This window comes from Perna viridis, chromosome 1 (assembly GCF_037379345.1).
Source record: "Perna viridis isolate PV_CMFRI_1.1 ecotype Kerala chromosome 1, ASM3737934v1, whole genome shotgun sequence".
Classification (NCBI taxonomy): Eukaryota; Metazoa; Mollusca; class Bivalvia; order Mytilida; family Mytilidae; genus Perna; species Perna viridis.
Genome location: NC_142445.1, coordinates 13,099,407 through 13,112,536, shown reverse-complemented (window position 1 = coordinate 13,112,536; position 13,130 = coordinate 13,099,407). Strand labels below are relative to the sequence as shown.

Genomic DNA, 13,130 nt, shown 5'->3' with positions numbered 1-13,130 from the left:
GATGTTTTCTCTCCTTGAACTAGGTTCTCTTCATGTAGGATAAATAATGTTAAACTTATAAAATTAGGGAATTTTATTCACATTTTAATTTTTGCTGATTTTCAATTTTACAAGTGAAGTTGAAAGGTTGACTAAAATTCTCTGTGTAACCAAAGTTCAACCCCATTGTACTATGGTCAACCATGTTGAACACTTATGCTGTAATTCATTGCTTAAATCAAAGACTGTCAAGTTAAGAGCCTCATTGAAGAGTTCAAGAGTTTCTTTACATGTTTTTATCCCCTGACTAATATTGACCTGGAAATGTATTTATTTGTCTATCACCTATCAGTAATTAGTAGAAGGTTATCAGGTGTATTGACAACAGGTCTGTTGGTTCACATTGGTTACTTTGTCTAAGTTGAGGTTGGATAAGGCACAGACCATTTCTTCTCAATGGAAGCTAGGAATTTTTTGTTGAAAGAGAAAAACATATTCTTGCAAGTGCAAAAATGATTTATATTTTTTTTATATTATTCATAAATTTATTACAACTGTTTTCTGTCCATGGTTGAGCTAACAAAAAACTGGTTAAAATTTTTGAATAAAAAAAAAAAAATCCAAAAACTCCCTGGCCCCCAATTTAGAAATTATTTTGATATGATATCAATGTTGCTTTGAATTCTTAGAATATAATTTAGTTTTTGTTTCGTGGACAATTTGACTTTTTGCATCATCTACTGTTGAAGTGGACATTCTCAAAAGATGGGGTGTGCTCAGTTTCCCAGCAACACACTACAAATGGCTTATTTTCTGTTAGAAAGCATTTAATCAACATATTGCACTGGAATTAGTTCCTATACTAAATCCCTAGACATTAAAGTTGTAACTTATGGGCACAATTGTTTCTTTATACTATGTGCAATGTTTACTAATATTTCTCTAGAAAACAGGGAAATGAAAATTGATTTTATGCAAATTTAAGTATTTCCATCCAATAATCATTTGTACTTTTCTTTTCTAACCTTGTAATAATTCTTCCAATGAATGAGCAGTTTGATTGAATAAATATAACAGGACTATTGATTAAGAATATGACGCTAAGGACAATGGGAAATCGTCACTAGAAGCTGTTAAGACTCGTGTGACACATGCTCTCATTATGATTGGCTCTCTTGATGGTGTAACTGTATTTGTGTCGTGTATTCTCACAAACTGATGCAAGTTTTACCTTAAAATAATACATATGGTGTTTATTTACTCATTATAGAAAAAACATAGGATTTATTTGGATACTTTAAAGTTTTGGTAAGAAAATTTTATTTTAATTGTAAAAAGTGTCCTTTGTTCTTTATTATTTTTCTCTCTCAAGTTAGTCATTTTGTATGATGCAAAATGAATGAAGTAATTAAACTATGAATAGTAAATTATTCTCAAATTTTGTTTCTATGTGTGTGTTTTTCAAATTATGTTTCCTTTCTTTAAACAAAATTTGACCATCACCTAATTTACTAAGATTAGGAAGAAGTAATGCAAAAGAAATGCAGTGTATCTCCCCAGGCCGCTCCTTATTATAACAAGAATAGGTATAGTGTATATGTCATAGATTATTTGGTTTGTATTTTCTGCCTCTTTACAGGCAAAGAAATTTAGGTGTTTTACTTTCATATGTCAATAATCTGTTGTTAAATTCTACCTAATTGGTCAAGTTTCGTATTTGAGCGGCAGATTCAAAAGGAGAGCATATTTTTGTTCTGTTATGATCAGTATAAATGCCCTTTTATTTTTGGGGGTATTTACAGCCCTCCACATTATGCCTCAGTAATTATAGATATGAATAAGCTTATTATTATTTTATCAGTAATTACATATTGGGTGATAATGGCAGGGTTTTCACCCGCAGGTAGATTACAGGTGGAGATAGGGATCGTTTGACATGTAAACATTGTATTCAGTTGATAGAATACAAGGATTTCTTGGTCTGCTGGTCAGTTCTTTATGGTTGTATTAGTGTTAATGATGGATTATAGAGAAGTTTGAAATTTTCATTTTTTTTTTTTGTTCTTTTTTTTTAATACATTGGTTTTACATTGGATCATTCATTGGTTTGGACCTTATTCAATTATGCAGAGCTGTAAGTTTTCACACTGTCTTTTTTTTTCTCTCGTCATCATTTTATACAATGCATATTTTTACATGTAACATCTTTTGATCTTGTCATGCATAATGCATTTCTATTCACCTCCTTTCTTTTACATATGATCTATATGAATATGATATTTTGATAATAAGGGAACCTTAACATTTGGGAATAGAATGCAAACAGGTATGAAAAAGATGTTAAAATCTTTGCTGTTTCTGTAGTATGTTACTTGATCAGTTTTGTTTTTAACTTCAGTGTGAAGAAAATTGTTTTGGAAATATCTTATTACTGAAACATTGTGTTAGGCCAAAGAGGTCAGAACATATGCTAAATGATTAAGGATTTATACCTGTCACCTGTAATTCTTTTTCTAACAATAACATTTAGTTTTTTATCAGGATGATGCAATCTTTTTTTCTAATGCGGTTGGTATAGTTTCTCTTTTTACCCTTTGACCTTGAAGACGCTCTTCAATGGCAAGGCAAGTTATCTGATTGCAGTTCTGATTCCAGGTTGGCCAAATACTGTTAGCTGAGTGGTCTTTAGAAAAGTGTATCGAAAATTGAAATTGAGTGCCATGTGTATTTCCTGTATGCAATGTAGAAAATTATAAGTAAAAAGAACAAATTTTACTGCATCAGCTATCTTTTTTAAAAAAAAATTAGAAATTCGTCAAGTTCATGTTTTGAAATTCAGTGGTACATAAGAATTTTTTAGAACTTGGTCTATGTAGTCATTTCATTCAATTTTGGCCCATGACATTACTGGGGTCAGATCATTATTTACCTTTTGGTTGTGCTCTTGGCACCAATGAGTGTTTCATCTTAAGTTTCATGTCTTTGCTAAAAGTTTATAAACATAGTTCAGCATATTTTTATAGCCTATCTGAAAATAAAATGTTATCTTTTGATCCTAGATTAACAGTTATATCACAGAGCAGGAAAAGTAAAGTTTTTATCACATTTTAACATTCTGTTGACATAGAAGATTTGAGGTCATGTGTTTTAATGAGCCTGATTGTTTTCTGAGTTTGTTTCCTGCTCAGCTTAGATAAGGCCATTGCAAAGTCAATGTGTTACTTCCCTATTTTCAACTTTGACCTTTCAGAATGTACCACATGCCCAATTTTATGCAAATTTTACCTATGATATAAAAGAACTAACATAGCTTAATGTTATTTGCACTACTTGATTTTGTTGGTAATTATGTAAAACATGATCAGATGAAAGTAGTGTTACTCTAGCTTTATTTTGGGAGCTTTAAAGAAAATATGGGCTTTGTAGTATAATGTTTATAAAGAAATAATGAGTTTCCTCCAAAGTGATGCATTTATTGCAAAACATGAATGATTCATGTTGTCTAATGTAGAGATGGATTTACATCTTCAATTTTATCATGCTAAAACGTGTGCTCTGGAAACAGCATGAGTGTCATCACAAGAAAACAGTGAAACAACAAATTAAACATCTGGAATTGTGTCACAGCTAGAGAAAACTGAAGTTGTGTTTTGCATTTTGAAGTGTTTTCAATTAAGGGAACCAAGAGATATTTGTAATTCTTCTGTTGTCTGTTCACGGTTGGAGGACACAGTAATTAAACTTCTCCACTGGTAAATTTATTTTCCAAGTGATTAAACCCCATTTTATTATCCATGGGGATATAGCAAGAACCATCTGCCATTTGATAATGTTTTTCTACCATTGTCTACCAGGAACTTCAGTTTTGCTCTAGAGTGGTGGTGGAAGAGATGGGACTTTGTTATAAGGTTATTAATATTGATTCTGAATGTAATTACTGCATTGATTTCGCACCCGATGCATTGTGACGTTATTGATTACACCAGCATTGTTGTTAACTTCTATTTAGTTTTTCAGGATATTTAAAGATATAAATCAATTTGAGTTTTATGTAATGTTTGAATATTTTTTCATTGCAGTGTTTCTGGAGCTAGGACTGGAGATGACTTATTGAGAAACAAGTCAAGGTCAAGATCGGTTGGAGGGTCGCCATTGGAATCTCCAAGAAGTAGTAAACTTGCACATCAAAATAGTACACATGGGAATAGAGCTCAAAGACAACGGTCATTCCGGAATAATGAAGAAGATGTGAAGAGATCACGCTCTCATTCAGTTTCTTATGAACTTTCAGATGACCTTCGTGAAAAACAGTTAGAAATGCTAGAGAGAAAATATGGTGGTTCACTCCGATCTCGACGTGCTGCCAAGACTATTCAACAAGCTTTTAGACAACATTGTATGAATAAAAATTTTGAAAAATTGAGAAATTCTGTGGGAGAAAGATCAAGGATTTCAAAACGTTTATCAGAAATAGGACGTAGTAATACTGTTTGGACAGATAGAATTTCAGATAATGCACATACAATGGGTGCTCCTTTTGTGCAAAACAACGTAGACGGGCAACACTATAGTGAGCCCTTTCAATCTGGTGACTCTAGGATTAGACATCAGATGTCTTTAGATCAAAATATGAAAATTGATTCTTCTTTACGGACTAGACTTTCTCAGCTAGAAAGGAAGAAATTAGAACGATGCAAGGAAGTAGATTTTGGAGACATTCCTGTAAATCAAAATTTTCACAAAACTGTTGAAGAAACAAACAATAACAGAAATTCATACCCTGAAATGAACCAAAATAGTGCTAATGAATCTTCTCAAAGAGGACCAAGTGAAAACACTGTAGATTTACCTAGTCTTAATTTTGAAACTCTCCTGGATAGTAGAGAGACAGAAATTTTAGCAGATAGCTTTAATAGTGACAGTATTAATAGTGATAGTCAGAATGATATTACAAATTACACATTTACTCATAAACCATCTGCATCATCTCTTTTTTCAAATGCAAGTACAGACACTTTAGAGAGCAACAAAAGTGCATCCTATGAAAATTTTAGAACAAACTATTCTGATTCAGGATCCTGTGGCAGTCAAGGGGATTTACAAATTAAAGCTGATAGCTCCTCTTTAGAAAATATACGAACACCAGAACAAAAACAAATGGCAGATCAAACTTTAAAATATTACATGAACCAGGAAGTAAAATTAAGAAGTAGACAATTGGGGGAAGGTTTTTCCAAAAAGCCTCCTCAGGTTCCAGTCAGGGCCCCAGAAGCTTCACCGGTGTGGAAACGTAAGAGTGCTGCTGTAAATGGCAATGCACCCCCAAAAACTGTTGAACAGAAGCGTATGAGCAATATATCAGAAACAAGTGAGGCAGATTCATATGATGGTAATTGTTCTAGCTCCCCAAGCTCAGAAAATGTAAATGGTGAAAATTCTAGTATAAATAGTGAACATAGTCTGAACTATCAAAGACGATTACGTCTCAGTGTTACACCTGATCACCATCATTCTGTTCCAAAGTCTGCTGACAAAGTCAGAAAACGTACCTACAGAATTGGCATGAATTTGTTCAACAAGTGAGTATTATATTTAAAAGCTATGAAGAGGTCTTTAATTTGTAAACATGAAATTCAAGTTGTTTTAGATGCCAGTGGCATTATTTGTTTAGTTGAAATGATTATTTAAATTGTCTGTTGTTAGCCTTAGGTATAAGCATAAATGCTTGTTATTGGTTAAAGATATGAGTGGGACCATTTTTTTGTCCGTTTTGACTACAAAATGTATTTTCAATAGTGTATCAATTTGTAGAAATCACGAAAAGTGGAAATTACATGCATGAAATCCCCATTGTTAAAATGAAATAAAAACCATATCAAGTCATTAATGTCTCCAAAAGAGACATGAAGGATGCAAGAACTAGAATTTATTGCCATATAAATTATGAAGATAATTGACATTGATAGATAGGGGAATTCATAAGTTATAATTGATAAAATTATAAGTAGTAGTAGTGTTCTAACATGGTTTTGGGTAGTGATGAGTTTCATTAAACTGTTGTTTTGTGATGAAGTTCCTAATTAGTCATAAGAAACATTTTGTATAATCTACATCCACTTTGAAACTTCACACCCATTCTTTCCTCTTATCTTAATTGTTACTTTCCTGTACATACTTGTACATGATGTCATTTGACAAGGAAACATTGAACTTTATATATTTGAACCCAGTGTGAGAAAAAAAAAAGAAAAAAAAAGAGGAAGATAAATATAAAAATAATAAACTATAGAACAAACCAGTTTCTAGTGGGTACTAATTTTGGTGATATTTAAGGTATGGTCCAATTAATACTGATTCAAATTCTAAAGCAGTGATGCTCTAATGAAATCCACAAATTCAAAAACCATGAACGGTCAACATTTAGTTGAACTATGAAAGTTATTTAAGTCCTTTAATTATTATATATACTTGTACAGTGAAACAAAACCATGAACACACACATACTGAGGTACTGTAAAAATAAACATGCAAAATAGAGACTAGTCTCAACCAAGTGTGTAAGTATTATAAATATTTAATAGCTTTAATTTCATCTGTAAAAAAGGATCTTTTAATTTGGCATAGGATGTAATATAATGTTCTGCTTGCACCCTGAATTTAGCTCTTTCGTAGACGCTATCAGTGCATTGAGTTTTTATGATGCAGTGTACAGAATAATACATATGTCCATTACTTCACCCTCAAAAATACTATATAATTACATTTCAGGAAACCTGAGAAAGGAATCCAGTTTTTATGTCAGTGTGGGTTTGTTGAGGAAGATCCACATGCTGTGGCCAAGTTCCTTATCTCTCGGAAGGGCCTGAGTAAACAGATGATTGGAGAGTACCTTGGCAACTTACAGAATGATTTCAATATGGCAGTCTTAGAGTAAGTTCAGTTTTGTCTTGTCTACACCCCTCTTTTGGACTTCCACCCAATTGGTGCTCAATGATGGCATTCTTTCAATATAGAAGGTTCTAAAACACTGTAGTACATTTTTTCAAAACAGTTAAAAGTACATCCATGTCCTTGAAAGAATATGATACATGCTTACTTTCATGTTGGAGAATAATACTTTTTTAGAAATACACTATCACAGATGTTAGACCAATAATATGGCAAGGATAATCATGAATTGTGGTTGTTTTTAAAGTGACATATGCTGTTTAATGGGCTTATTGGTTTGTAGGTACAAAATTTTTTTTTAAGCACGTTTCTTTGATCACGTTTTATGGACTTAAATATTCAAACATTGGAAGATATTACAAGGCTGATCTTAGTGAATTCTGAAGTATCCTTTATGACCTTAAGAAATTGAAAAAATTGTGTATGCATATGAATTTATTAAACTCAGCATATTTCGTACATTTCTAGTTTTCAGCAGAAGTTAATATTTCAGTGTTTCTCCATTCCACCTCTCCCTGTCATCTGCACAGTATTCTGTAGAACATTGATGAATGAGTTATTTGATTATTTTATACATATGTTATTGCCTGAAAGTATGGACTATCTTCTCTGGGAGTAATCATCATAAACCAAATGTTGTTACCTTTTCCCTGTTGTAAACTTTGCCCTAGACATCAGAGAAACTATGTAAACCATTTGTCCCTCTATAGAGAAATGTTTAGGTATAAATAATAAACAAAATCCTGTTTGATCTTATATAAACTATGTTAATACTGTATACCCCCAAGGTTAAAGGGCTGATAGTGAAAATGTCCATCTTGATAGAACATGTCCTGGAATAATTGATCCATGCAATGTCTCTTTCTCAATTACATAACTACACTGGAGTCATTTAGTTTTATCACTTTTATCTAACCATTTCATTAAATGTTCATTATTTCTTTACATAAGTGAATGGTCATTGATTAAAGGTTGGTATTTCTGGGTAAATGTATTACTGTAGTAATTAGAGAGTGAAAGTAATATGAAAGAAAGAGTGCAGATTTGTAAAGGTGGGGCCATTAATTTGGTTAAAAACTTTAAGCCAAATAAACATGTAGTCACTTGAATACCTTTATTGCCTTACTGATACTGCTTATATTAGTTGACAGTTCACTATGATTGGAGCAGGAATACATGTTTCACATTACAAGAATATTAAGTAGCACTCCAGCTAAGGATCATGCAAAATGTGATTCATGGGTAAAAAGCCTACATATTTTTATTTTTGATATTTTGTTTGAAATGTCATAGTAAACAGAAATTAACATGTGGTTTTTCATATAACCCGTACTCTTAGGAGATAAAAATTGTATAGAATGCACTGTAGATTTCAAAATTAAGGGAGATAACTCTGTAAATGACGCTCAAATACAATAGAATCTTTTGGATTTTCAATGTTGATTTTCTCGTAAGAGCAGGAAGATTTGAATGAATAATTACACATTTCATAGTATAGACCCATAAAACAACTTAATTACAAAAATAAAAATATGTAGCCTTTTTTAGGACGTATCACATTTTTCAGATTTTCATGATTCTTACAAAGACAGCTACTTAACGTGTCTTACTTAGATATTAGTTTCTATGTAATTGCATTAATACTGTCACTGTCATCAATTGATACAGCTAAAGGACACACCTAAGTTATGGCATGATATTAGCTTTTAGCTTATAGAATACCAGTTAAGTCCCTAAGTGATTGACACTGTAGGGCATTAAACCCTCATTATGGACATGCTTTCAAATTACACCCAGATTTTATGTCATTACTTTCTCTAAAACTCAGATTCTACTGGAAAGTGTTTCTCCATGGCTGTGCTTTGCATTTGTAATAACAAATTGTTTATGATCGAAATTCTATTAACAGTTGTATTTATGAATCATGAAAGAGTCTTTTTTTTCTGATTTTATGAGCATTTTATCATTATCCATAATATATAAAACATATTGATAACCATTGAATAGAAATTCCTTTTCAATAGATTACATTTAGACAAGCTAATAAGATTTCATGAACAGAAACTGCTTTAGTCAAACAATATTTTCTGTAAAGAATAAATCTACTGTTATGATGAGGAGGAAGGAAGCAACAACAAAAAATCCATCATGTTTTTTGTTGTTTGTTTTTAATAAAAAGTTATCACTGTGACACTTATTGCTTTCTGGAAACATATCACCAGTATAAATGCTGTATATTTAGAACCATGGAAAACAATATGTCAAACTCATTTTGCTACAATTCTGTCTTAACTTGTGGGAGGTGGTTCTCATTACAAAGGATCTATAGAAAATCTATGATTTACTCATTCCTTGGCCTGCTATAACATCCTGATTTTATCATAGAAATACATCCCGTGGTATCTAACACCCTCCCATATTTATTTTCAATATTTCTCACTTGGGACAAAAAATCTGAATTTATCTTCCATCTAATAGCATTTTATAGAACAGTTTTGACACTTTTAAATTTGGCTTCAGAAATAGATCATTGATTTTGATGTTATTATTTTCCCAAGAAATATTATTCATTGTTTTTTTTTGTTCTTGTATAAAATGCATTTACATAAGATCAATACAAGTGTTTGAAAAGTGTTTAATTTCAAAGTAACCAATGTTGGCTTATGAAATTCAATATGAATGTAATTGTTATACACTGTATTAGGACTAGAACTTTGAAAATGTTCGAAGTTTAATCCATGTCTTTTCTCCTGTAAGTTGATTGCATTTGATTATGTTAGGAAAACATAGGTTAAACAGTATTTTTATGCATCCATGACAGAGTAAATTAAAACAATCTGATGATTTCAACATTTTTTATATGTCTTATAAGAAAATGTCTACAGTTTACAGTGTTAGAATGAAATAAGATTGCAACATGCAATTATATTTATATGTGTCTAAGACAAAACAAATTTGAACAACTTGTACAAGGAGAAACTGATGATGGAGATGACAAAACAATCCTTATTTTCCCCTTGTAAGTTGTTAACCTTTAATTCTTGAATAAAGACCTCTTTTAGTTCCCTGGAGCATTTTGTAAGGATTTTTCTGAAGACAATAATTTGAAATCCATTCTTATTGTATGATAATGATCCATTGCTTAGTCATAGTGCTGGGTCATGAACTCACAATCTTTATGAAATTATCCTTGGTGCCTGCTGGATGACTGGATTGTCAACTCTGGATGGAACTTAATCACAGAATTAAGCTGGCTTTGTCATCTTAATATTTCAGAAAAAAAATCTCTTGATGGTACAGGATTTATAACTCTGTCCTAATAATTACACCAATAAGACAAATATATAGAGATTTGTTTGTAATTATGAGTAAGAAGAGAATACATCTAGTTCTATCAAAACCATATATTAAAACCAGAAGCCAAACCAAGGCTTATGATTTCAGAATAAAATGACCTTGTAATGAACTGAGTTAGGTATTGGTATGGACTGAAAGCTCATTGGTCAATCCAGAGAAGATGTGCAGGGGGTTGGCACACCACCTTTTTATTGGAAAAATTGTCATTTTCATGTGTAAAATTGACAAAAAATTTTAAATAATGTCCCAGCTACCCCCTTTTTTTCTGATGTACCTCTCCTTTCCAAGGGGACTGGATATACCCATGAACTGGATGACCAGTTGCAATAGTACATGTTTAAAATTTGCTTGGTACCACTTTGTTGTAATATCTTCTTTAGAGAAATTGTTGGCCCTAGAGTAGGCAGTGGATTCAGACACTTCTGAAACATTGTAGAGTGCCAGCCATTGGCACTTGAGTTGATAAAGCTGTCAGGACAGATTTCTATGACTGGACATATCCTGCAATTTCCCATTAATTACCAATCATTCACTTTGACTAATGAGTTTGCGCCCATTTTGTCTTGGATAAAATTTGTTGATTCTTAGCTGGTCAATATTTAAAGGAGGCTCAACAAGGGTTTGAAAAAAAATGTCATTTTATTGTTAGATGATCTTGTGAAGCCAGAAATGAAGAAAAATATATTGCACTGAGGTGAATAAACATGTTAATGACTGGTAGTTGGCACAGACCAGTTTTGAAGAAATTATGGCTCCATCAAGAGAAAATTTAACTTGTTTTAGTCAAATCCTGGATTTGATTGGACAATTTGGTACTGCTAAATAAGTCTAGACAAAAGAATCATTGACAATATTGTATTGTGTTTTTGTTGAATCATAATTTTCACCCAAGAGTCTCGGAATTTAATGAAAATATCATATGGTTGTCTAAGGTTCTTATTAGTCTGTTCCATTCTGGTTTTGTTTGTTTTTGCCCATTTTGCAAAACACTGGTTGAAAAATAACTATAATTTGATAAAAAGTGCTTTCTGAGTACAAGAGTGGAAGTCTGGCATGATACATGTTGTAATATTTGTATAACTTTGCACCAGTCTTTCAGCACTTGATTATATTTGAGCTCTCTGATAATGATGTGTAAAATAATACAAAAATCAAGGTAATAATGTTATGATCGAAATCATTTATCTTGGAAAAGTTACAAAATATCAATATAATCGAGACTTGATGGCTGGAAGACTTCCAATATATATCTTACCATACCCCTTTATTTCAGGTGTTTTGATGAAGCTCATAAGCTGCACCTTGATTTCTATTTGTTTTTTCTATCAAATCAACATTCTGTATAAATTTTTAGAAATGATTATGTGTTTTTTCCATTATGAAAGCAAAAATATTGTGAGTTAGCATTGATTGTCTCACAGAAATTTCTGGAACTTTGAATACAAATATTGACGAAATCTGGCACATAAATTTTTTTAGGTGGTAAATAAGAGCCTTGTGGGCTTTTCATTTTATAATAATGACTTCTTGCAGAAATATTAGTCATGTAAAAAACTTTTTATTATTATTATTATTATTAAAATTCTACACCTTTCAAGTGTTCCAAAATGGTTCAAAACCTCATCGTTTTATGCAATGACGCAGTTTAAATGTCTATATTTGTTTCAAAAGCTGCTTAGAGATGAATTCAGGGAATTTTTAGCATCAAATCAGCAAGTGGGAAGCTTCAAATGATTCTATTCATATACTTATAATGCAGAGAATCAATTTTTGTTAATTAATGTTCTCAATTTGTTGAAAGTGCAGATGTCCAATCGATCTTGCTATAATTGGAGACAGCATTATTACGTAACTAGAAACTGAGATCCAAAATTCATGTATGTTATTTCCACATCAGTAGTTTTTATTGCAGCAGAAATTTTTTGTATTTTATTTCCAGACCAAATATAGCATTGATTTTCCTTATTTAGCATAGTATCTTTTACCATCATAAGTAGCAATGTGACAGTGTAGTACTTATCTTTATACAAAATGTATTTGCATAAAGATGCCATCATTATGAAATTTTAGATCTGTTTTTAGTGCGTCTAGTTATAAGTTCTTTAAGAGTACATTTGCATTTGCGATTTTGATGTTTGTACTCTTTAAAAAGGAATCAACTTTGATCAATACATGTATGCAAGCTCAGTGCTAAAAACTTAAGAAAATGAGGTATTATTTCATAGCAATCACTTTTAGGTTTTTTAAAATTGATTTGCATTTATTATATATTCTTTAAAGAGAAAACTATTAAGATTATCAGTTGCTTCATTTCCTCTACAAGTATGAGTATTGAAAACAAGAGATACTGACATGACTTTGTGACCAACCACAATTACTTCATATCATGATTCATCAGCGTTTTCTTGTCAAATATCAATGTTAAAAATGCTATTAGACTTGTTAGAAGTCTTTGAGAGGGAAATGGATTGGTATCAAATGATGAGAAGTTATGAGATACACTCCACTATGCAGGGAATAATTTGCAGAATATCTTTACATGGTTCAGTAAGAGTGCAAAGTCAAAGACTTGTGTTATTATTACACAGTGGGGAAGTTACTTTGTTTTGAGAAGAAGATCTGAAGGCTTTATGTCTTTATTATGACAAGTGATGTTGGTGTTCTTCAACTAAGTAGAACCTGATGGAGTCCATTCTAGTTTCATCATACATATTATCTTAGTTGGTGACTAAAAGGTTTTGCCATTAGGTTGCCTTAAGACTTCAATTTCACACTTGTCTAGTACAGTAGAGGTCTGAATGGTATTCACTTAGGGTGTTGGTTTTTTTATGCTTCTTAAAGAACTG

General features: G+C 31.7%; 1 protein-coding gene across 15 annotated transcripts in view; it reads left to right on the top strand.

Annotated features, from left to right (window-relative positions):
* LOC148627317 (IQ motif and SEC7 domain-containing protein 1-like) overlaps positions 1-13,130 on the top strand; it is a 79,076-nt gene that overhangs the window by 43,705 nt on the left and 22,241 nt on the right. For 12 of the 15 annotated variants that reach the window (XM_088571295.1, XM_088571299.1, XM_088571300.1 and 9 more), the window contains exons 2-3: positions 4,059-5,558; positions 6,748-6,909. In XM_088571295.1, the coding sequence (XP_088427421.1) occupies positions 4,059-5,558; positions 6,748-6,909 (1,662 nt within the window). Of the gene's footprint in view, positions 1-1,136; positions 1,288-3,304; positions 3,322-3,764; positions 3,888-4,058; positions 5,559-6,747; positions 6,910-13,130 lie in introns of those variants that run through there. The other 3 variants (XM_088571301.1, XM_088571306.1, XM_088571307.1) reach the window with 3 other exon arrangements.